The sequence below is a fragment of the Littorina saxatilis genome, linkage group LG12 (genome assembly GCF_037325665.1).
Source record: "Littorina saxatilis isolate snail1 linkage group LG12, US_GU_Lsax_2.0, whole genome shotgun sequence".
In the NCBI taxonomy this organism is placed as follows: Eukaryota; Metazoa; Mollusca; class Gastropoda; order Littorinimorpha; family Littorinidae; genus Littorina; species Littorina saxatilis.
The window spans coordinates 66,551,878-66,577,763 of record NC_090256.1 but is presented as its reverse complement, the minus strand read 5'-3'; the positions used below and the strand labels follow the sequence as shown (position 1 = coordinate 66,577,763).

The following is a 25,886-nucleotide window of genomic DNA, read 5'->3' as shown; positions in this document are numbered from 1 at the left end:
CAGAACTCAAAGTAGAAGCTTTTTAACATACAAATCGCGCTGGCCTATATAGTAAATACTCAATCTCGAGAATATTTCAGACCGAACATGATACAACTAAAATTAGATGAACTGTCCATGGACTAGAATAGTGACATTCTCTGTGACGTACATCAAAAGTGCCGATCGACGCACTTAATCCGAGCGAATGCCACGACTCAAAACAATGTGGTAAACAACTTGTTTTGACAGGACTAGAAAGTTCACCTGCATTCTTGTCCAAACATAAATATTGTGTTCACAAAATATAATTATCGGTACTTTCCCACAAAGTACAAATAAGTCAACTACATACAACACACAAAACTGAACCAAAGTTCAGCAACGGCAGCGTTTTCTAACTCAGATGGCACCATATTACATATATTGCACCAATTTGAATCTTTGGTCAAAACGCGTACAGGCCTCTTTGGTGCTTCTTGCTTTCGACTATGTCCCATCGGAATTTGGTTGAGGGGGACAAATGTCCCATTGCCTTTTTCTCCCAGGCTAAACCCTGTGTGTGTGTGTGTGTGTGTGTGTGTGTGTGTGTGTGTGTGTGTGTGTGTGTATGTGTGTGTGTGTGTATGTAGTGGGTGGAATGGTGGATGGGTGTGCGTGTGTGTGCGTGCATGCATGCTTGCTCGCATGTTTGTACATGTATGTCTGTCTGTCTGAGTGTGCATGCGCCTGTGGGTCTGTTTCCCTTTTTATCAGGATTTTGTCATGGTATCTGTCGGTGACATTGTTGATGGGTCTGGTCTTAGTTCTGATGAGAAAAGAACTACCAGAAGAGAGATCAAAGACAAAGTAGTTTCAGCACATAATAAAAAAATAATTATAGTATTTGGGTAGATGTGTGTGTGTGTGTGTGTGTGTGTGTGTGTGTGTGTGTGTGTGTGTGTGTGCATGCTTTTGTGTGTGTATGTGATCACATCAGTGTTCGATCAATTTGACATGCAAACACATTTACAAGTAGAAGTTGCAGAACAATCAACAAAGTGATTTTCTTTTTGGTGATTATGTACATGTTCTCTCTTCATGTTTTTCAAGCTGAGGGAGCGTCTGGCACTAGGAAAGGTAGCCGAGGAGGAAGCGGAGGAGAAAAAGAGGGACAGTATTCTGGAGGCAAAACAGGTATGCATGTCTTCAAATACAGGTTTGGTAACTCTGCTTTGTGTAGACACAGACATTAGCAATGCTGTAATATAAAAGGAAAGAGAAAAAGAGGGACAGTATTCTGGAGGCAAAACAGGTATGCATGTCTTCAAGTACAGGTTTGGTAACTCAGCTTTGTGTAGACACAGACATTACTGGGTGGCCGAGTGGTAAAGCACTTGCGCTCGGAAGCGAGAGGTTGCGAGTTCGACCCTGGGTCAGGGCGTTAGCAATTTTCTCCCCCCTTTCCTAACCTTGGTGGTGGGTTCAAGGGCTAGTCTTTCGGATGAGACAAAAAACCGAGGTCCCTTCGTGTACACTACATTGGGGTGTGCACGTTAAAGATCCCACGATTGACAAAAAGGGTCTTTCCTGGCAAAATTGTATAGGCATAGATAAAAATGTCCACCAAAATACCCGTGTGACTTGGAATAATAGGCCGTGAAAAGTAGGATATGCGCCGAAATGGCTGCGATCTGCTGGCCGATGTGAATGCGTGATGTATTGTGTAAAAAAATTCCATCTCACACGGCATAAATAAATCCCTGCGCCTTGAATATGTGTGCGATATAAATTGCATAAAATAACAAAATAACAAAATAAAAATAAATCCCTGCGCTTAGAACTGTACCCTACAGAATACGCGCGATATAAGCCTCATATTGATTGATTGATTAGCAATGCTGTAATATAAAAGGAAAGAGAAAAAGAGGGACAGTATTCTGGAGGCAAAACAGGTATGATGTCTTCAAATACAGGTTTGGTAACTGCTTTGTGGATCGAAACACAAATAATATTCTTTTGAATAATAACCAAGGAAAGAAAAAATGGAGGCAAGTGTGATCATTACCTCTGGGTGATGATTCATGCATTATACGGATGTGAAAACATTTAATATGGGGTGAAATCTCACATTGTGTTTTAATATTACATACTTATCTAGACAAATTAGAGCTTGAGAATTGTTAGAATAACTAGAGCTTGGGGATTTTTAGTAACTTAGAAGAATTATAACTGGAAAACCGATAGTGATTTGGAAAGATTATAGCTTAAGAATTTAAAGCACCTCACTTGCGTGTTCATTCTTTATTGTAATTCAATCAAGTTGGCGTTTTAATGAAACAGATATTGTGATTGGTCAGAATGCCCCAACTCATTAAAAATTACCGGTCATAAATTGTCGATAACCACTTGCTAAAAAAGCCATTAACCACCTGCTTGCGAGGCGCATTGATACAACCTCAACTAGTCTCAGTTAGCTTTGAGGGTCATTTTACAAGTAGGAAATATGAAGGCCAACGAAATACCGAGACCATAAGGTATGCGAAGTGATGACGTCGAATACGTGACGTAAGTTGATGCATGAATTCTTCCGGACTACGTCAGTCAATTCCAAAGATCGCTTTGTGATGAAAAGAATATGTTTTAGAGTTTGCTGTCCAGAAACCCGTCAAAAAAGAAGGAAAAATGTCTGTGAAACTATAAACCAGGAGCAGAGTGATAAGATAGGAATACAGAGACATATTTCTTGGGCCTTGACCCTTGCAGGTAGGTGGACTGAAAGTAGTGTGTGAACAGAACAGAACCAATTCTGTCTGAATCATCCCATGAAAGAGATCGTCGTCAGATTGAATTACAATAACATTAGCATGCTTCCATTTGAAACTTCTCTGTCTTCATCGTGGATAATAAATGACGCCCGACCAAAGTCTAATTGAAGCCCTCCGTCGCTTCGCTCCGTCGGGCTTCAATTACCTTTGGTCGGGCGTCAATCCACGATGATATGACCTCGAAGTTTCAAATGGAAGCATGTTAATGTGTAATTAATGAAATGCTTATTTGCTCCTGATATTGTTGCATTAACTTTTTCAGGCTAAGGATCAGCAGTTGATTGACACACTAGAGAGCATTGCCAAGCATCGCCTGGAACAGACACGCTCTGCTGCAATCAGGTGAACATCCATTCAATGTGCTTGTTGTAGGCTAGGGTCCGTAGCTCAGTGGGTAATACATTGGCATTGTTACCATTGTATCGCACTCACATGGGTTTGAGGCCATTTCAGTGTACGGCGTTTTGTTTTCTGTATATCCCAGAGTCACCATTCAGTGCAGATATAACCACTTCATGGGCAACAGAATTTAGATTGAAAAATCTGTTGACATTTTTTTGGCTCATAACATGTACCTTCAAATGAAAAACAAGTCGGGTAAGGCGAAATTACTACATTTAGTCAAGCTGTGGAACTCACAGAATGAAAATGAACGCGAGTGCAAAAGGCAGTGAAAGTGATGAGCCTGTTTAGCGCAGTAGCAGTTGCGCTGTGCTGCATAGCACGCTTTACTGTACCTCTCTTCATTTTAACTTTCTGAGCGTGTTTTTAATCCAAACATATCATATCTAATGTTTTTGGAATCAGGAACCGACAAGGAATAGATGAAATTGTTTTTAAAACGATTTCGGAAATTTAATTTTAATCATAATTTTTATATTTTTAATTTTCAGAGCTTGTTTTTAATCCGAATATAACATATTTATATGTTTTTGGAATCAGAACATGATGAAGAATAAAATAAAAGTAATTTTGGATCGTTTTATAAAAAAATAATTTTAATTACAATTTTCAGATTTTTAATGACCAAAGTCATTCATTAATTTTTAAGCCTCCATGCTGAAATGCAATACCGAAATCCGGCCTTCGTCGAAGATTGCTTGGCCAAAATTTCAATCAATTTGATTGAAAAATAAAGGTGTGACAGTGCCGCCTCAACTTTTACAAAAAGCCGGATATGACGTCATAAAAGACATTTATCGAAAAAATGATATCATACCCAGAAACTTTCATGTAAAATTTCATAAAGATCGGTCCAGTAGTTTACTCTGAATCGCTCTACACACACACACACACACACCACGACCCTCGTCTCGATTCCCCCTCTATGTTAAAACATTTAGTCAAAACTTGACTAAATGTAAAAATGTTCAAACTTAGTAGTCAAACAAGCCTAATCATTAAAAAATTAGGAAAGGGGTTGGGGTGCTTGGATGAGATGTGATATTTTACTAGATTATTTCTTCTGCGTTCATGGGCTGAAACTCCTTGGTTCACATGTTTTTTGCACGAGTGGATTTTTACGGGTATGACCGAGTGGGTTTTAACGTGTATGACCGTTTTTACCCCGCCATTTAGGCAGCCATACGCAGCTTCCGGGTGAGTTTCATATATGAATGCTTGTGACAGGCTTGAAGAGAAGAAGAAGGGCAAACCTAAGCAGTTGCCGAACTCAGCACACCTGAGCGACCTCCACAGACAGGTAGAGGAGAAGAGACAGGCTCGCCTCCGCTCACAGGAACAGACACGCATGGCTTCCACCCGAGGCGGTTCGCTAACAGCTTGCTTCACCGGACAAAGGGTAGGTTCAACCCCCCCCCACCCACACGTACACCCACCCAACCATGTTGTTTTTAACAGGTACAGACACGGTACGTGTGATGGAAGGACACAAAAGTGTCCCTGCATAGCAGGTGGTCAGTGTCACAACAGGTCAAGTTTAGTAGAGATAATTGACAAAGGGACAACAGAAGGTGTCCTTTTAAGGAAGGTGTTCGTTCATCAGAGGGGCTTTGCAGCAAAGGTACCACTGTACCGAAAAGTGTATGCATGTTACATGTGTGGACCATCTTGGTACCACCAAGGAGTTGTTTCCCCTGTACCACAATAGAAGGCCGATAGTGCACTATCTCTGAGAACTCAGAATGTGTGTGGAATCTATATATATATACGACTAGTGTCTGTCTGTCTGTCTGTCTGTCTGTCTGTTCGCGATGCACGGCCAAAGTTCTCGGTGGATCTTTTTCAAATTTGGACACCGTATTCAGCTACACCCCGGACACAACCTCATCGATGAGATATTTCAACACATGCTCTCAGCGCGCAGCGCTGTGCGCGCTGAACCGATTTTTTTTGTTTGTTTTTTTTGTTGTCGAGATCCACTACCAGTAACTCTTCCTTATCTTCTCCAGTGTTTTCAGCCGCGATTATCTCCCTTCCTCCGTGTGGCGTCAATCCATATTCCCGTTACTACGTTACTATTTTTAGGTCACTGCACGTTACTATTTTTAGAAGGTCTCCAGTTTTTTGCGCGTTTATCTCCTTTCCTTCACCCGGCAGAGCCGGGTCCCAGGCGCAGCCTGGTATTCGGCTCTACTTCTTCCCGGCGAAGTCGGTACCCGGCGAAGCGGAGAATCATCTAGTGATATATCATATATATATATACTCCTGAATAGCACTGTTAAGACCCAATGTCATGTTCTGCAGATCACCCATTCTTGAACTCGTTTTAGAATGGTGATGGCACCTAGCTAATGTGAGGCTATCACTGCTATGTGATATTCATGCCTTTGCTTGTTTGGTATTTGACTCTTTGTCCACCCCCCCCCCCCCCCCTCACCCTTTAACCCATCCCTCCCCCTCCCTCCCCCTTTCTCCAAAGAGCGGTATAAGAACTTGATTTATGTAAATAATTTTTTTTAAATAACAAAGGGAATATTTTGTTTTGTCTATAATTAAGCATTTTATAACTGTTCTTATTTAAAAAAAAAAAAATTATTCACGTAAATATAAACTAAATTATTGCAAACACCTTTGGCCTTGAAACTGTCTGCGATTCATTCTACTTACAGAACTAATTCCCAGGTGTCCCAGAGAGTATTTTATGACTTGTATTTTATTCATATGTCAAAATATAATCGTTCTTGTCTACATTTTCTATACGAGCAGAAAGCCCTGGAGGAAAGTCGCTGGCAGGAGCTGGAACGGACTCGTGAGCGCAGCGCTCGACTTTATGGAGACCAACCCTACAGCCAGGCGGCGCAGAGACTGACCTCCTTCAGTGCCGTCACCATGGCAACATAATGAGGATACAAACACTGAGAAAATAGCTTTCCAGCTGTTTTTTGTTGTGTGCTGTTGTGACACGCTGTGTGTTGGTGTACACGTACTACCAGTATTATTATGTGTGTGGTGAGGCGGGCTTGGGGAGAGGTTTTAGTGAGAGGTAGGGGGAAGGTCTGGTAACAGGAAGTTGTAGCCAGGCATGAGAGTGGGCCTGTTTGTAGCCAGGCATAAGATTTTCCCACCAGATGTCGAGCATTTTCAAAGCTACAGAGATCAATTCCGAGATCCCCAGGTTGCACAATGATTTTGCGGCATTTAACTTTTTTTTTTCCAGGGGTGCATGCTTTCAGGCTCTTTACATTTTTTTATGATCTTGCCTGACAGTGCTTGCAGGTATCCTAACTAAAACAAACTTGAGTGGAAATGGGGGTGGGGTGTAGGATGAACAAGAAATGGAGATATCACTTATTCTACTTTCACCAACTTCTATCTGGGTAGTTGTGCATGAGTTTCACTTTAATTTTGATAATTTCATAGGAAATATCTGATGGCGTAGACACTCCACTCCCCCTTCCCTCTCAAAATGATTCTGTGCAAATTACAAGTGGGGAAAGAACAATGCAGGTAGGTAAAATACCTTTGTTAAAAATGAAAGTGAAAAAAGGGAGTTGGCGTTTTGTTAAATTTGTTTTTTATTGCTTTGGCTTTGTTTTTGCGCTTTGAATTCTTTATAAATGTCATAAAACTCCAAGAACACACCAGTAATTGAAATGAGATGTTTTCATGTCCTATTTTGTTTCTGTTTGTGCAATTTGTAGTCAACTGTACATGAGCACCTGACTGTAAATGTGTAAATAAAATGCGGTTGTTAATGTTATGTAAGAATATTCTTGTGATTTGAATGTGTGAACATGTGTGTATCTATGTGAACAGACTTTTTTGAAACACACACAAAAAAAGGTTGTCTTTTAAGAGTAAAAAAAAAAGAACATGTTAACCAAAAAAACTTTCATTAAGTATTGTCTTCGTCCAAATGTTTGATAAAAAGTGCATTTCGTACAGTATTAAAAACCATATATTATGTCAAGTTATCGGAAAATCATGTTTAACTTTGTGTGTTAGTATTTTGAGAGGATCAGCTCTCACATGTTTTAAACTTGTTACAAAACCAAATGAATGATATGCAACAGGAGAACTATCTTTTGAAGAAAAGAAAGAAAAAACACCACATGTTCACCTGTGTTGAGAAGAATGTTTGGTAATAAAGAAGACATCTTGTTTTCACTGTTTTGATTGGGTGTGTCTATTTTTGTCTTTCTTTGCTGCTTTCTTAAAACAAAAATTAATGCACAAGATCAGATTTGCAGCTTATATTGTCTGCTTGTTAACAGATTAGTGGACAGTAGCTACTAACACACACTGTTCATGTAAAACATCTATTGTGCATGCACACTACTTAACTCATGCGCACACACACACACACACACATGGTGACACACACACATTCTTAGTACAGAAAATGACATTTATTGTTTTGTGATTGAAGGCACGACTCGCACATAATCAGAAACACAACTGGAATGATTATACAATTTTTTATGAACACCCAACATACGCCATGCAAAGTTTGTACCACTTTCTTGAAAACACGTTTCAGGTATATCACTTTTTGGTACTGGAAACTTGCATTCTCCCAGTAAGGTCATATATTGTACTACGTTGCAAGCCCCTGGAGCAATTTTTTGATTAGTGCTTTTGTGAACAATTAACAAGTGGCTCTATCCCATCTCCCCCCCCCCCCCCCCCCCCCCCCCATGACTCGCTGCACTCAACTGCATGACACAATCAGTTTTAAAGATGTAAGACCACATACATCCTTCTACAGGCAACTCACTGAGCTTTGGCACCAAACAGCAATGTTAGCCACTTTGGTGGGTCTTTTAACCCGACATATTTCTTATCCATGAAGGTTTCCCTTGCTTCAGATATAGTGCTTATACCACAATTTGACAGACTAATAGAAAAATATAGTTTAAAGCTTTTATTTTTGATGTTCTAATCTATTGAAGAGTTTTGAAAACGTCAATACTTTTCATTAGACAGGGTCCACACACAAAATCTGTTTTAAGTTTACAGAAGAGATGAAAAATTGATGCTTTAAACTACAGATGATGCCCGTTGTGTATGACTCGTGCTTTTAAAGAACCTGGATTCAACGTCAAATGTGCATTGCAAGTATACTTGCGTGCTCCTTCATGAGCACAGCCCAGTAGTCCTTCCCCTCTCATTAGCGTAGGAGTATCTCCCAAGCACTTAAATCAAGGCATTCACATGAGCATTTTGAACCAAAAAATCAATCTCAAATCCAAACAGAATTAAAAACGTTAAAATAAACAGCACTTGTAATGGTGTGAGCTTTCACGCTCACTAAACTTGCAATTAACTTTCTTATAACAGTTCGCCAACACTGCAAAAGGGAAATTTATTCAAACATGTACCTGTAAATTCAGGACAAACTTTCTCATCCTTTTACAGAAATCAATCCCTGCAATAGTTCAAACCTTCATCTATTATACAAGTTTCTGATTAAAAATGACTGCATACATGTAATAAACTTGAAAGTCAGCTGATATAAAGGAGAAGTGTTGGTGGTACAGTCATGCTTATTTAATTAACGATTTTATCAAATGATGCTATCTAGATGCACACACAAATTGAAGGAATGAGAATAATGTACTGTTAGTAAAGCATTACTGTGAAAATGGCATTTTGTGTTTTTAGGTTGTTGGGTTTTTTACTGAGATTTTTCTCCTTTTCTCAAATGATTCAAAAAATTCATGAGCCACAGCAAGCAGCATATTTGCAAGCAGTTACTTGTTACTGTCTGCCTGCACATTAACATGACTTATTACTTTTTCTTATTTAGTTCTTTTTTTCCCTTTTGTATGAGGTTCATACAACATTTTCAATACTTTAATGAGAAGCAACAGATTTTTTCTTAAATAACACGGGTGGAATTTTCTGAATTCGAACGTGCATGTATTTACCCGACTATATAATACACATTTGAATATTAAAGTGCATGGCAGACCTCAACCCAAACCAAGACGGGTACTCCTTTTCTCAACGACGGACAATTTGTAACCAATATACCAATATCCCCACGAAAAACACCCCCCACACCTTTTCCTGGCTGTGACCCACTGCTCCATCTGCACACAAATATTTATTTTTTGCATTTTCATTACTTTATTTTCCAATCGCTGGGAAATTTGGGTCTCGACTTCCTCCCAGTGGAAAGCTAGCAGCAACAGAGTCGCGCTACCCAGGTGTGTGCGTGTTTAGGTGTAATCAGCCACCTGCACTTATGGCAGAATGACCGAGGTCTTTAACGTGCCACTAGGGCGACACCGGGGTGGAACATAAATACCGTCTCTGAGTCTGCATATTAAGTTGACCCGTGTCCGACCCGGCCCAGATTCGAATCCCGGTGATCCTAAGAATCACAAGTCATCCAGTGCTCTACAACTGAGCTCCCGGGCCTGAATAAATTTGCTATGAAGTTCTCTCTTACACACTACGACAAACATCAGATCTGAGTTAAGTAACAAACAAAATGAGTATCAAAGGTGCTCAAAATGCTCCATTATTATCGTAAAAATTGTCAATGCAATAACAGACCTCACTTTTCCAATATTGTAAAATAAATAGCAGACCATTTAGTTTTGAGCTAAAGCGTTAACTATGACCCCAAAAGAGAGGTTGTAATTTTGTGACTATATTAAAAACATGATGTTAAAATTGCATTTAAAAAAAAAATTTACACTTTAATTAAAGGCAGAGTAAGCCTCCCGTAAACCATCACAGATACGGTCAGGCTTTTACACACAGTACAAACACCCTTTCATTTAAACACTCACCAATTGAGAACATCCTAGGTGCCCTCCGTAAAGAGCGAACAATTTTCAAAGAATTTATTTTTGCGTGGTTTATCTTACCCCTGAGCCATCGTGAACCTGTGTGATCCAGTTTTCCCCCTTTTCACAATGCAGTCGTCATAGTTAGTCATTTGAATGCGACTCGACGTGAGCTTATCTACAATAGCACGTTTTTTATGCACGAAACAACGGCTGTGGTTCACAAGAACTCTAGCGATGGCTTTTGACTGTTGAGAGGAACGGCGATTTGCACTGATAAACCGGGCCGTCGTCTGCTACGACCCTTGCGTGACCCTGTTTCCGGGTTTTTCTTTTTTTAAACTTTCACAACTTCGAATTGTTCTGATCTTGTCTTGATGAAAAACGAATTCTTTTATGATTAAAGAATGTTTGTGTAACAAGCTGTCAATTTATTATTTAGATTTTAAAAGTTAGGTCTAGCGCAAAAACGAGGCGCCATTGTTCTTCAGGGCCAAGTCCACGAAAATAAATTCTTGGAAAATGTCTCACGCTCGACAGAAAGCAGCCAGGATGTTCCCGTTCGGTGAGCGTTCAAATGGAAGTATGCTTGTACTGTATTTAGACGCTCGGGGAGCTCTGTGATGGTTTACGGGAGGCTTACTGTGCCTTTAAGCAGACAAGTTACAAGCTCAAATATACAGACAGCCTTCACAGACAAATTAAGTGTTTTTGTTTTGTTTTTTAAAGACACAAATGAATAGCCAAGTTTTTACGGATAGGGGCTTAAAATTGGGCAAATGCACACACACACACACACACACACACACACACACACACACACACACACACACACACACACACTGGTTAGGTCTAATTACCTCTCAATGGCACTGAAATAAGGAAAGTCACCCTTTTGTGCCTAATATTATCTTTTATGAAATCAAGTTAATATTTGAAGCCAGAAAAGATAATGATCATAATCCCCCTTTAATAAATACGAACAAACTTAGACCATAACGGTGCATGAGATACTAAAAACATTTATGGCAATGAGGCAGTTCAAGAAACACACTTCTCACACTGCATGCAAAATCATCAAGACCTGAAAAAAGACAATGTAATGCACAAAAGCAAAATGACATAATTGTTTCCGAAGACAAACTGAAACATTATATAATAAACACCTGAACAGCACAACCTCACTTGTGAAAGTGCATTGTTCAAAAATCTGTAGGATTAGGAGTAAAATATCAACAAAGGGAGGTAAAGCACTGGAAAAACACTGTAAAAGAGTATCGGGACAACCCTAGCACAATTGGAATGCATAAAGGTACAGTAAAGGAAGGAAGTCACAACATTAGCATCTGTTCTTGAAAAAAGCCTGAAGACATATGCAGTGAAGCAAGTCTATGGCACTATGGCCACTAGCATACTAGCACATAACAATATGTCTATGGCACTATGGCCACTAGCATACTAGCACATAACAATATGTCTATGGCACTATGGCCACTAGCATACTAGCACATAACAATCAAAACACAAACATGTGCAACAGCCTGTTATTTAATCGGTCATGTCACACTGGTTTTAATATTTTGAGCTTTTTCGTCTCTACAGGGTGCATTATCTGCATGCATACACATACACATTTCTTTTCAAATAAGACTCGAGGAAGTGATACCGCAATCCTTATCCTCGATTTTCATATTAAAGTTTGTTAAATGGTTTTTTTTTAAAGAATCTCATAAATACAAGACAGTAATCATACATCAAATCTCAACCTTTCTGAGTATACAAAGGACTAAAAGCACAACTTGCAGATCTACTAGCAAAACATTCATGTTCAGACATTCCTGAGACACTTATATACTCACTTGTTTTGAAGTGAAAGACAATGATAAAACTTGTACCGTACTTTCCAGACTCGCAAGTTGTGTTCGCGGATTCGCGGAAAAGTCCCACCCTGGGACTATAAGGCGCAACTTTTTCCCTCAACTTAAACCCCTACGCCCTATTGACCGGTATCGCCTTATGTATGGCTAAAGAAGAGTACCGTATTTGACGGATTACAAGACGCACCGTTTTATAAGCCGCACCCCTGACATTTAAAAAAAAAATTGGGACGAGCCACGTATAGACCGCGTCACTATATTAGCCGCCGTCGAAAAAAATATAATCAGATCGTGTCAATCAATCAAAACAACCAGGCAAACGAAAGTACGGTATTTGGCGAAATCGGCTCCGAGAATAAACAAGTGAAACAAAGAAGAAAAGTGAAAAAGTTTGAAGAAAAATATCACACACACAATTTGTAACCAACACACACATGTAGTCCCGCCCGGAATAAGCTTTTTTGGGATGATTTACGACTTTTGCGCACATTTCGAGCAGACGAAAACACAACATGGCGGCTCTCGCTCCTCCAACTATCGCGAGACACAAAAAAAACGAAATCTCGCGCACGCGAGATCCTGATACATCCGGTGTTTCTCTGTACGCTATCTTGTCACGACGACTTGTTGACAAACGAAGATTCGCGAAAGAAAGAGAAAAGCGCCGAGTCTTGAGTAGAGAGCTAATAAAGTACCAGTAATCGCTAATCGAGCGAAATGAAAATCCGAGGCGACTTCCATTAGGTGAATGTTATTCAAGTTTAGGTAACATTTTAGCCGCATCTTTTATAAGCCGCAATGCGATTTTTTTGTTTAAAAAGTCGCGGCTTGTAGTCCGTCAAATACGATACAGTTGTTTCACTTGTTTATTCTCGGAGCCGATTTCGCCAAATACCGTACTTTCGTTTGCCTGGTTGTTTTGATTGATTGACACGATCTGATTATATTTTTTTCGACGGCGGCTAATATAGTGACGCGGCCTATACGTGGCTCGTCCCATTTTTTTTTTTTTTAAAGTCGGGGGTGCGGCTTATAAAACAGTGCGTCTTGTAATCCGTCAAATACGGTACATGGATCTGTTTTAAATGAAGACGCAAAACTACCACAGTTAAGTTTTCTGCAGGCATTTCAAGAGATTCAGAATGCATGAAATTGCTGGTTGCTGGGTACATCAATTATCAGAACAAATATCAAAAATTTCTTGTTTTGAGCTTTTAAAATAAGCCCTCACAAAAAAATATCTTCCTAAAACTTAACAAGTCGCGTAAGGCAAAAATACAACATTTAGTCAAGCTCAGTCGAACTCACAGAATGAAACTGAACGCACTGCATTTTTTCACAATGACCGTAGTCCGCCGCTTGTGCAAAACGGAGTGAAACTGACGAGCCTGTTCAGCGCTGTAGTGGTTTCGCTGTGCTGCATAGCACGCTTTTCTGTACCTCTCTTCGTTTTAACTTTCTGAGCGTGTTTTTAATCCAAACATATCATATATATATGTTTTTGGAATCAGGAACCGACAAGGAATAAGATGAAATTGTTTTTAAATCGATTTCGGAAATTTAATTTTGATCATAATTTTTATATTTTTAATTTTCAGAGCTTGTTTTTAATCCAAATATAACATATTTATATATAGCTATTCTGATGAACACGTGGGGGAATTCGGGGGCTGTGATTGGATGGTCTCTTCCGATCATCAAAGCATAATGCGGCGGAAGTCGGCCATTTTACTCAATATCCAAAAGCATATTGTCGATAACAAAGACGCATGGTTCCGGTTTCTTCCACGTGTATAAAGTACACGCATACCTCGCCAGGTTTGTTTCTGTGACTAGTCGACAGACGATGCCATTTGCTTTGTGTGTGTTTTTGTTGTTGCTTACTGTACATGACATACATTACGTGTAAAATCCAGTTCTTTAACAGGCAACAAACCTTGCAAATTTCCAGAAGCTGCAATCTGAAGCGACCTATCTCTGATTCTAGCAGACGATCTCTCCAATGTTTAACACAAATTCAGCAAACTCTCCTGTCATATAGAACGTCCATTGTATAGTGCAATGTTGAAATGAAGTTACCGGTCTGAAACATTTAGTCGTTTCTTCTGCGACACTCAGCTGTCCGCCTTGTTCTCTTATCATCTACAGATTTACTGCAGTCTTCACCACACGAATTCCCAACAGAAGTCAGACTTTCGAACATACAATATACGTATATAGGCAAGCATGATACGTCATGACGTCATATGATACCTAGCATATTGACGTAATGTTAAACATCCGGTTATCTCGAGTTTTCTCCGTAATACATGTCCGTGGGTTTTTCAATGTTCGGTTATTTCCGTGGCTTCATGCGGAAAGGGAACCGTCGTCTGCAATCAGCGACATGGACCATTCTGGTACTTGTTGCTGACAAAAACATGATTTTAACACAGAATTTAATGTCAGAATAGCTATATAAACGCTATTGTGTTTTCATCGTAGCAATAGCATACCTGTCAAGTCCTACGCATTCTGCGTAATTCTTACGGGTTTTCGGGTTTTTTTGGGTCCAACGTCGTATACCTCAAACCATACGCATTTTCAGCATTTTCAGCTTTTTTGTTTTGCTTTTTTGTTTTTGTTTGTTGCTGGCATGGACTGCCGTTCATTCATTTCTGAGGAGGAGCTTGCACCAGCCACACAACAGAAGTTCTGGCATGATGTGCGCCAGTTCTACGTGGCCTGTGTGAGGAAAATGTTGAATAAATTTCCATTTGGCAGTGAAACCCTGCAACACCTTCAAGTGCTGGATCACAGTCTGGGAGCTGACACACTGACTGCCTTCTTGCAGGTCAAAATTAACTCTGATGCATGCTGCCATGATTTTAAGGTGACTGGCAGCATGATTGACAAAGCAAAGATTTGCACAGATGAATACAACAAAGAACACAAGTGACAAGTGACAAGTGAGAAAAAAAATGAACGAACAAGAGTGCAGTGTAAATGTATTACATGTAGTGGTAAATAAAGAGCAGTTTGTGTAGAAAGGAATTTATGTGTTTTACTTTTAGTTTGCGAAAAACAATCTGATTGGTTTAGTGTGTATGCGTGAGAAGTTGAATTTGTGCGTTTAACCACATCCTGATCCACGCATTAACTATGGTTTTTGATCCCCAACTATGGTTTCTTATGCCATTTACTATGGTCAGAGGCCAAAAGTACTTGACAGGTATGCAATAGGGTCCGATATTTAGACTCGAACAAGTATAATGCGACTCATCTTCGACTCGTCGGCATTATACTTGTCTCGTCTAAATATCGGGCCCTATTGCTACGCTGAAAACACAATAGCTGGTAATGTTTTTGGAATCAGAAAATGACGAAGAATAAAATGAAATTGTTTTTGGCTCGTTTAATAAAAAAATAATTTTAATTACAAGTTTCCGATTTTTAATGACCAAACTCACTCATTAGCTTTTAAGCCACCAAGCTGAAATGCAATACCAACCCCGGCCTTCGTCGAAGATTGCTTTGCCAAAATTTTAATCAATTTGATTGAAAAATGAGGGTGTGACAGTGCTGCCTCAACTTTTACAAAAAGCCGGATATGACGTCATCAAAGGTATTTATCGAAAAAAGGAAAAAAACGTCCGGGGATATCATTCCCAGGAACTCTCATGTCAAATTTCATAAAGATCGGTCCAGTAGTTTAGTCTGAATCGCTCTACACACACACACGCACAGACAGACAGACAGACAGACAGACACACACACACACACACACATACACCACGACCCTCGTCTCGATTCCCCCTCTATGTTAAAACATTTAGTCAAAACTTGACTAAATGTAAAAAGGGGTTAAAGGGTACCAGCGGTATTGCATGCTTGCTGCTCATAAGTTGCAGCATACAGTGGTACCTGTGATGAAAGGACACCCTTGGGACCAGCCAGAAGTGTCCCTACATTGCAGGTGGCCTGTCATGACAGGTATACTTTGGTAGAGATAATAGACAAATGGACAACAGAAAGCGTCCTTTTAAGGGAGGTGTCCTCTCATCGGAGGGGCCACACATTGTAGGTACCACTTTACAATGGGAACTTAAGGTAAGGGGATGGGAAAGTGACACAACTCTCCTTCTTAGGTAATAACATAGGGCATACAAAAGAATTCATTGCAGAGTTTTGCGAAGTAACAATAGAACAAAAAGCATTTTTTGTTTAACCATTTTTTTTAAGGCTTTGGTGGTGCTGGAGCTACAGCTGAGTAGCTTTTCACAATCACACAGAACACAAAGAGAAAAAAAAGCAGTCAATAGAAAAGCACTCCTCTTATAGGCTCTGGCAATGGATGCTAGAAGACAAAAAAAGCCCTAGCACTAGCAGCAGTGTTTTGGGAGACTAAATAGTCTCAAATGTTTTGACCAAACGGCGCTGGCGACAGTAGGCAACGCTCAAAGCAATGAGGATTATGAGAAAGGCGCCACACAGAGCCGCAAAGGCAATCGACGTACCTGTTCAGACAAACACAATATTTCAAGAAAAAGTTAGAATCACAGTCTAGCGTTGATTGAAAACCTCTTCCTAATCTAGACCAAAGATTAATATTATGCTTGTATGTACTTATGTAATTAGAAAAATAACTTTTGTGCACAAAACTACAAAGTTTATTTCAAAGGCAGAGCAGAAATTAGCACAGCATCTTGAAACTGTTGGGGTTTTTTTTCAATACATACTTGACTTATTAACCATTTATAAACACGTATAATATTCAACAGTTACTTTAGAATTTTGTCTTGTCTTTATCCTTTTAAAACTATTAACAAACTAAAGCATTATGCCTTCTCTCAGTGAAATTAGCATTATTATCAGAACCCGCTACCTCCCACCCCTACCTTAAGTCTCTACACATACCAACACAGATTCTTTTGCAAATTCTTCTTAATCAATGGCTGAGTTACATTAATATTCACAACAGTGTAAACTTCAAAATATTCATTCTCAAAACAGCTACTGCATGTACTTACACATATGGTATTTTTTTTAGCAACTAAAACTGGCAGCTAAGGCACACACACAAAACGATGGATCAGAACAACACAACACATCCTACTTTATTTCTGTCAACCCTGATTTTTTTTCAAACTCTAAAAAAAATTAAAAAAATTAGGTTCACAGACGATGGAACAATTGGAGATTCATGCCCACTGAAAGTGGACCATGCGCAATCCCTACCAAGGAAAATAATGTACAGAAAAAAAATCAAGCAGTGGTATAAACTTCCTTTGGACATACAATCGTGTACATAATGCATTATGGCATTACATTATGGCAGCCTGAGCGGACAACCACACTTTTTTTTTTATCATGTAACCCAATCCAACATTTTCTGTGTGTGCTTAATAAGAGATACTTGATACAGTCGAACTTGTCTGTAACAACCAGCCAAAAGATCGGCCAAAACAGGTCGTTATAGACACGCCTTGTTGGGGATCTTCTAGGGTGGTTGTGATGGGCAGGTGGTCATCATCAAGCGGTGGTCGCCAGGACAGGTTCGACTGTACATGAATATTTAGCAAAGGGAGGATGTGGGTCTGGCGCTGAAAGGCTGGATACAAGGAGTTTGGGATGGAAAGGAAAGAGAATGGTAGAATGAGGGAAAGGAATGGAGCACACACAATAAATAGCACAGAGTAACTTACTGGACAAAGGAACCTCCTTGCCAGAGCTGGCTCCGCTCTGTGGGTTGTGACACTCAGCGTTCCAGTCCACGGGCACACGGTCTTTGGTCGCTTCGACAAACTTGTCCAAGGGGCAGCAATCTTCATCGCAAGCTAGTGTAAAAAATGTAATGATGTATTGCTTTCTAGACGCCATAATGTACTGGTAAACAGAAGTATGTTTTCTTGCTATCTACTGATCTTTTTCTGTTTAGTGAGGTAATGTAAAGGAATGATTAAAATCGAGAGCTGCAGAATCACACCTCTATGCATGTACACACATATGCATCCATGTACACATGCACATACACACACACCATTTTCTATTTTTGCCAAATTTGTTTAACAAAGACCCTTATACATGTCCAATCACCTTAACCACCCCACCCCAGCCCCTCTCCCAAATTGGAAGGAAAGCATTTTGAGCTAAAGCTTGAAGAATCATATCCGCCCTGGCCCCACCCTTTTGTGTCGCAACACCACCCGGCCCCCTCCCTATCCCCCCACCCTTCCTCCCACCGCCTTCTAAGCCGCACCTCCCAATCCTCTGCAATATGCTTAATCTAATACAGTGAACCCCCTTTGAGACCCCTTGCTGTTCAACATTTTCAAGTTTATCTCCATGTTAAGATGCCCCCTCTTTTGGGGCCTGCTTTTCTGATGGAGCTGTCAAAGAAACAGTGCCGATAAAATGAACGGGAATATACCAGGATGGCGGAGAACATAGGGGGCCCTTGTGGTGTCGTTCCGCACGCGCATCTGAACGCAGTAGTTGCCGGTGGTGTTTTCATGCAGCTCCACCAGCACGGCTGTGGCGTAGGGAGGGGAAAGGTGGTTACCCACACTCATCGCACCCATCACTGCTGCCACTGTGGTGTCGTGCTGTTTTAAAATTCAAAATACAAAATGTTATAGTGTGTGAACTTCAAAAAATTAATTTGTGAATGTTTTGTTTTGTCTATACTTGAACGTTTCATAAACTTACCCTCAACCTTTCTTGTTTGTTTTTAATGTTTGGTAGTTATATACAGACTCATGGCACCCATACGTTTAATGGACAGCAAGACAAACCTGAAATAATGACCCTGTCCTTGCTTCCCCGCTTCTTTAGCATACATTATATTCATTTAGGCATACGTGCCTTTGCCCTCTTTATATGTTTGTTTGTTTTGCTTAACGCCCAGCCGACCACGAGCCCTCTTTATATTTATACATGTATAAATATAAAGGGGACAAAATAAGTATACAGAAATGTTGACCTGGTGGGTTGAAAAAATCTGATTCTACCCCTTGACAACCAGGCACTGACCGCGGGATTCAAACCCTTGAAAAGGCTTATCTGAAGCACACAACACTGAATGTACAATGGTGCCTGCGATGAAAGAACACTCTTGGAACCAGCAGAAAGAGTACCTGCCTAACTGGTGGCACATCAATACAGGTACAATGGGCGCTGTGGTGGGGTGGTAAGACGTCGGCCTCTTAATCGGAAGGTCGAGGGTTCGAATCCCGGCCGCGGCCGCCTGGTGGGTTAAGTGTGGAGATTTTTCCGATCTCCCAGGTCAACTTATGTGCAGACCTGCTAGTGGCTTATCCCCCTTCGTGTGTACACGTAAGCACAAGACCAAGTGCGCACGGAAAAGATCCTGTAATCCATGTCAGAGTTCGGTGGGTTATAGAAACACGAAAATATCCAGCATGCTTCCTCTGAAAGCAGCGTATGGCTGCCTAAATGGCGGGGTAAAAACGGTCATACACGTAAAATTCCACTCGTGCAAAAACACGAGTGTACGTGGGAGTTTCAGCACACGAACGCAGAAGAAGAAGAAAAAAAAAATACAGGTACTAGGTATATTTTGCACAAAAAATAATACTAATAAAAGACAAATGGACAACATAAGGTGTCCTTTATTGGGAGGATTCCTCTCATCCGAATGGCCTCACATTGCAGGTACATATGAACTTGCCATGGTTGACCACCTCTTTTAAGGATCACTTGTCCTTTTAGACCCCCCAAGAATACCAGAGGACATTTGTTTTAATAAACTTCACCTTCACACAGCGACCACCTGTCAATATCGACCACTTTTGGTCGGTTCCATAGGTGGTAATTATGGACAGGTTTAACTGTATAACTGTATAAAAACTCAAGTCAACTCACAGCGGAATACATGTACATCTTGTAGTGTTTGTGATCAGGATCTGAAGCAGCCGTCTGCATGTTCTGGATAAACTCCTTCACAAGGGGACCTGGAAAAAGACAAAACATTTCATCACAGCTGACCAACACTGCTGTTTCCAGACTCAGAGGTCAATCCGGACAACATGTCACTCGAACTTTGATTGAAAATATGTATAGGTCCAAATGTCCTGGAAAAAACAAAACAAAACCACGCAATTCTACGAGAAGGCCTTGTACATGTCAAAACTATAAGACAGTCAACCCCCAGGCATCAGACCAATCCATTATACTGAAAAAATATGTAAAGGTCCAAACGTCCTGGCTAACAAAAAATATTATGTGAGAAAACCTGCATGTCAAAACTATTGGACAGTCGACCAGCCAGGCATCAGACTAACGCATCATATCTCCAAAGTATGCGTTAGTGACTGAAAACAGAGGCCTCAGAAACAACACTGCTGTCACAGTGAACAACAACAACAACCACATCCAGTAATGCTCCATTCTGACACATGTATGTGTGTGACAGGAGACTAAAATCACTGCACAAAATGCGACGTTCTCTCACTAACCTCCCTTTAGACGACTGAGGGCTGATCCATTGTACAGCAGGCCAAAGCTCCAGTCCTTGAGCGCTATCAGTCTGTCATAGACAGTGCCATTGCCCCATGCCTCCTGGGTCCAGTTTGGGAGGGTGTAGTTGTGAGCGTTCTGTCAATACAAGACAAAGAAATCTTGAACAGTTTGCGCATATTAGTAGTGAGCTTTCTGACAATACAACACAAAGAAATCCTGAACATTTTGTGAATTAAAGGTTGTGAGTGTTTTGTCAATACACCATAAAGAAATCTTGAAAAGTTTGCATGCAAAAAGTTGTCAGCGTTTTGCGAATGCAAACACAAAGAAATCTTAAAAGATTGCCAAAAATATGGAAAAACAGACGCAGGAGAAAAAAAGGATTCTTCTTCCTTCATCCCCAGTAGACCTGGGAACCCCTGTTTTGCACTTAGTCTTTCTTTCTTTCTTTATTTGGTGTTTAACGTCGTTTTCAACCACGAAGGTTATATCGCGACGGGGAAAGGGGGCAGATGGATAGAGCCACTTGTCAATTGTTTCTTGTTCACAAAAGCACTAATCAAAAATTTGCTCCAGGGGCTTGCAACGTAGTACAAGGTATTACCTTACTGGGAGAATGCAAGTTTCCAGTAGAGTATTCTCAAACAACCTTGTTGTATTTTCAGAACAATGAGCGTACTCCACAGAGCATTTGAACATCTATGATTCAAACATGCTTCGCATGCGTCCGTCGCACCGTTAATTAAGTTTACCAATACATTTAAAACAAATGCTTCTTTCAATGTTTACAAACTGTAATCATGTGTCAAAATACTGGATAGGCTTTGGGATGCGCTTGTGAATAAAAGTAGCCTAGGAATTTTTCTCGGCATTTTTTTTCTTCCACTGACCGTACTGATGTATTCTAGACACTCAAGCGTACAAAATACGGCGGAACCCTATGGGTTCCCAGGCCTGCATCCCCTTCACCATCCTAGCCTTCCTCCAGGGACGGGACTGGAGTTCAAATAAAGGTTTCTCTAGGTAAATCTAAAAGCCGAGACAACTATATCAGGCTGATTGTGTTGTTTATTTTCATTTGCTATACTTATCGTCCTTTCCGAATTTCCTCAAAAAAGTTTGGACTGCAATCCCTGGGAATATCGTACAGAGACAGTCACACTCTCTCCTCCCCCCCCCCTTTTTTTGTGTGCCTGCCCATAACAATTTAAGTAATAAATGTCACTATTTAAAGCATAAAGTGAACATACCTCACAAAACAAGCTGTCAGCAACCTTCCAAACTTCAGAGATGTTCTCTCTCTTTATTCCAGTGCTGTTGTCCACTAATTTGTAGAAAGCCTGAGAACAGAATGTTGAAAATAACTTTCCTTCTTGAAAGGAGGAAGAAAATGACATTGTTCAGTGACAAATTGAGTTACATGAGTTAGACGTTAAAAAGAGAAATATAGAGACAAACACAGACAAAGGAGCATACAAAAACAGAATGGAAGAAGAAGAAAAAATAAAGAAGTCAGTGTCTTCTACATATTATTATCATGAGTTAAAATCTAAACTCATCCTAATCAAAGTAACAAACCAACATGTCAAGATATTATACCCGGCACAGAAAAGGCATGTCAAAAAGTAAATAATATGATGGAAAAATATAAACACACACACAAAAAAAACCACACACACACACACACACTCATTGCAACAAGACTCACAGCATTCTCTTCTTCCTCCTGCTTGATAATATCAGAGTGAAGTTCTTTCGCATACAGCTCTTCGTAGCGAACACAGGGTGCTTGGATGGCCAGTTTCTGAAATATGCAACAGGTGAATCAGAGAAAATAAACACTGAAAGCTTTTTTTAATGCATGTTCAACAAAGTTCATAGTGTGAGGATATTAGAGCTGATGATTTTCACAATGAGAGGTGGCATGGTTCAGTTTACTAGCGCCAAATGTGCCACTGGCCCATAAGATCTGAAAATGGCATGCCCCTGGACTCCCCAGCCTATTTGGCACTTCACACGTCAGACTATGTCACATCAGAACTTGATTGAGGGGGTCACATGACCCTCAATCCTTTTTTACCTAGGCTGAACCCTCAGGTAAAAGACGAATTAACACATCCCTCTTCCTCGGGGCGACTGTGGTTGCGAATCAGCCCCAAACATTATCATTTTATGTCGCCGTTTCTGTCAATAATAATTAAAGGTCCTTGTCTACATTTTTATACCGAAATCGCCATTTGACCATTAAAATGCAGAGTCTATTATCTACAATTATCAACAATACACCCCCTTTCGATCAGGAAAGACGAAGCCAGTGTAGCCGTTTGAAAATTCATTGTAGTATTCCAGCGTAGTACTCATAGTAGGATATCCTTATTTGGAAAATGCCAAGCGCAAAACTCCTCTCAAATCCCGTGCATATCGTGCGTTTAAAAAAAAGCGTGGACAGCGCTCCAGTGTCAAACTGTTGCTGCACTTGTTCGGGCGTGGCTATAAGCATAGTGACATGAATTTGATTGGTCAGTATTTTTAGGCAAAGCACATGTTCTCAGCAAACAGAAAACAAAATATTGGAAGCGTGAGTCACGCTACCCAAAAATAAAATCTTTTTTTACATTATAATTATATTTTGTTTTCTATAACTTTTTTCCCCATGGTTCATTCATCATCTGACATAACTTTTTAGCAAAATCTAACCATAAGATTATTGAAAAAAAAAAAAATGTAGACGACCACCTTTAACTCATTCAAGGCGCGTCTAAATTTCCCCTGTGTTCCCTGCCAGCGCGCGATTTAGAGCCATTTTGAAAAAATTATAAAAAATCAACAACACAAGATAACCTTACATACCTTATGTTTTTGCAAAGTTTGGAATTTACTCTTTTAGAAAATATATGAAACATTTGAAAGTACATACCTTTTGTTGTCTTCATATCCAGGCAAAATATCCAATTTGAAGCACAAAAAAACAACTTTTTTGTTCTTGAATGAAACACCAGTAACTCACTGTTGCAGTACTTTTTCTCACAAAATCAAGCTGATATGCACTGTTTCAAATGTCAAGAGTGTTGCTGGTGAATCAGAGTGTTGCTGGTGAATCAGAAACAAAAATTACTGTCAAATAGACTTGAACTGGTGAGTGTCAAGCATAATTGAGGCGCGTCTAAATTGTTGAATTGTCCCTGTGTTCCCTCAAATCGCACGATTTTGACCCATTTTTAAAAAAAATATAAAAATCAACAACAAAAAATAACCTTACCTACCTTACATTTTTGCAAAGTTTGAAACTTGCTCTTCTAGAAAATATATGAAACATTTGAAAGAACATACCTTTTGTTGTCTTCACATCCAGTCAAACTACCTCTTTGAAGCAAAACACAAACAACTTTCTACGTCATGGGTTCATCATACACAATGTCATGATCGACACTTTCATTGCCCGAATCATCACCCAAATGATCGTCCATTGGCACAAACTTGTCACCAGAATCTAAAATATCATCTCCACTATCATCATCACTAAGGTCAAGATCAGAACCGTACTGAATAACAAGTTCTAGCACTCTTTTCAAGTTACTACGTCTTGTCAGCAGAACGATCCGCCATCTTGGAAAAGTCAAAACACGTGGGTCGCACACCGTCAACAAAATTAAATAAATCCCAACAATTGAAGGGAAGGAACTGTTTACAGTGAATGGTTCCACTGTAGACAGATAGAAGTTCATTGCAGGGGTTGTTTCCCTTGGTCAGCAGGACCGTTTACACCGTTAAAAATTCGTGATATCCGTCGGATCTCAAGTGCCGGCACGCAGCCAACGCTAAACACATGTGTCGGACTTCCAGGTCCGACACGCAGCAAATGAGTTATTTTTTAGCTAGGCAGTGTACTCATAAATTGTGTAACTTCTTTGGCCTCTGATGCGGCAACACTACAAACTGCCTTTGTTGTTAATTGCTTGTGTGTTTTGCTATCATTCTTCCTGGTCTATACTGATTTTCAATATAAATTATAGAACTTAAAAGGAAGAACGTTTCCCGGACACTCACATGATCCTCTGCCTCCGGGCGAGTGTGGACAGGAATGGGCTGCCAGACCAGTTTTTGGTTCCACACCTGGGTTCCCTTAGGTGGGTAAAGCCCTGCCAGGTTGCAGTAGGCGGACATGAGGCATCTGTTGACGTTTGACGCCTCCACTGTAATCTGCACAATCAAGTTCCAACACACTAACTATCATGAATCAAACAACAAGATTAGCAAATGCTCAAACAACTCCCCTTCAAAAACTAATGTACACCATTTACCTGATTTGAGGCGAATCAAAAACACAATGATATTTCACCAGCACGTAATAATTCTTCTAATCATGTGCACATTCCACATGTTTCCATTTCCGTGTGTCATTATTCTTGATTTTAAAAACGTTTGCAGTCTATGAGTTCACATCACACTTAAACCATCAATTGAAACAATCTTTCACATCCCCATCATCAACACATTTCTATAAACATCAAGTATGATACAAATCAACAAAACATGTTTTCCGTTTTTCACCTTTACCAGTTCTGACATAATTTCCAATGCATGGTGACAGTTTTACAAACTAAATGCTTTTACATTTGCTGCTCAAGCAACAACAGAAACAACTGAGTAAGTTAGCTCTCAGTAAGAATAAATTATGAACTTTTCTTCTTCTACACTATACCCGTCATGAAAAAGTACACAGATACATTTAGCTGTAGATCTTTGTGATGCGGCCAGTTATATTAAAAACAAGTACATTGCCAGAAAGGTAATTCATTCCCCTACCATATGAAATATTAAGAGTTTCATTTTTCAGGAATTAGTGTGTATATTTTATTTTATGCAATTTATATATGCAGTGGACCGGAAACCTAGGACACCCCCAAAATCAAATTCACAAAAGCAAACTTGCAAACACTAAAATACTAAAAAAATCAAAATAAGCAAACATTTTTTGGTCTCAAATGGAAAAACAACTCATTTTCTACCCATACAAATGTATTTGGTTCAGCTGTTGTGCTTGTGCCTAGCAGACTTGTTTTGCCATTTTGAAGAAGACTGGTGTTAGCCTCATCCAACAAACTAATGAAAACGCCATGATATTTTACACACTCTTTTGCAATTGTGTTAACAATACTCATGTCAAATTTAAAGGCAATTCAACAAGCCATTACAAAAACTACAGGGTTTTTACCCACATAGCCCACAAAAAATGACGCCAAACAAGCCTTTTACGGCTTCTGATGAGGCTGACACCAGTCTCCTTCAAAATGGCAAAACAACACTGCTAGGCACAACAGCTGTCAACCAAATAAATCTGTATGGGTAGAAAATCAGTTGTTCTTCCACTTGAGATCAAAAACGGGGTCACTCTTGCTAATTTTAATTGTTTTGTGTATTTTAGTGTCTGTAAGTTCGCTTTTGCGAATTTGATTTGGGGGGGGGGGGGGGGGGTGTCCTAGGTCTCCGGTCCACTGCATAAACACTAGTTCATTAAAACTCTTCATTTCATACGGTAGGGGAATGAATTACCTTTCAAG

The 25,886-nt window shown here is 39.9% G+C and overlaps 2 protein-coding genes across 4 annotated transcripts in view; one reads left to right on the top strand and one right to left on the bottom strand.

The window, feature by feature from the left end:
- LOC138982605 (cilia- and flagella-associated protein 99-like) overlaps window positions 1-7,355 on the top strand; it is a 42,062-nt gene extending 34,707 nt beyond the window's left edge. For both annotated transcript variants that reach the window (XM_070355929.1, XM_070355930.1), the window contains exons 16-19: window positions 1,072-1,155; window positions 3,049-3,128; window positions 4,416-4,587; window positions 5,955-7,355. In XM_070355929.1, coding sequence (XP_070212030.1) covers window positions 1,072-1,155; window positions 3,049-3,128; window positions 4,416-4,587; window positions 5,955-6,089 — 471 coding nt within the window. In that variant the 3' untranslated portion in view covers window positions 6,090-7,355. The remainder of the gene's footprint in view (window positions 1-1,071; window positions 1,156-3,048; window positions 3,129-4,415; window positions 4,588-5,954) is intronic.
- Window positions 7,356-7,575: 220 nt separating this feature from the next.
- Window positions 7,576-25,886, bottom strand: part of LOC138982606 (prostatic acid phosphatase-like) — a 30,986-nt gene continuing 12,675 nt past the window's right edge. Inside the window, exons 4-11 of one of the 2 annotated variants that reach the window (XM_070355932.1) lie at window positions 24,373-24,525; window positions 22,034-22,129; window positions 21,576-21,665; window positions 20,322-20,460; window positions 19,729-19,817; window positions 18,275-18,449; window positions 17,550-17,681; window positions 7,576-9,283 (exon numbers count right to left, since the gene is read on the bottom strand). In XM_070355932.1, the coding sequence (XP_070212033.1) occupies window positions 9,195-9,283; window positions 17,550-17,681; window positions 18,275-18,449; window positions 19,729-19,817; window positions 20,322-20,460; window positions 21,576-21,665; window positions 22,034-22,129; window positions 24,373-24,525 (963 nt within the window). In that variant the 3' untranslated portion in view covers window positions 7,576-9,194. Of the gene's footprint in view, window positions 9,284-16,178; window positions 16,362-17,549; window positions 17,682-18,274; window positions 18,450-19,728; window positions 19,818-20,321; window positions 20,461-21,575; window positions 21,666-22,033; window positions 22,130-24,372; window positions 24,526-25,886 lie in introns of those variants that run through there. The other variant, XM_070355931.1, reaches the window with a different exon arrangement.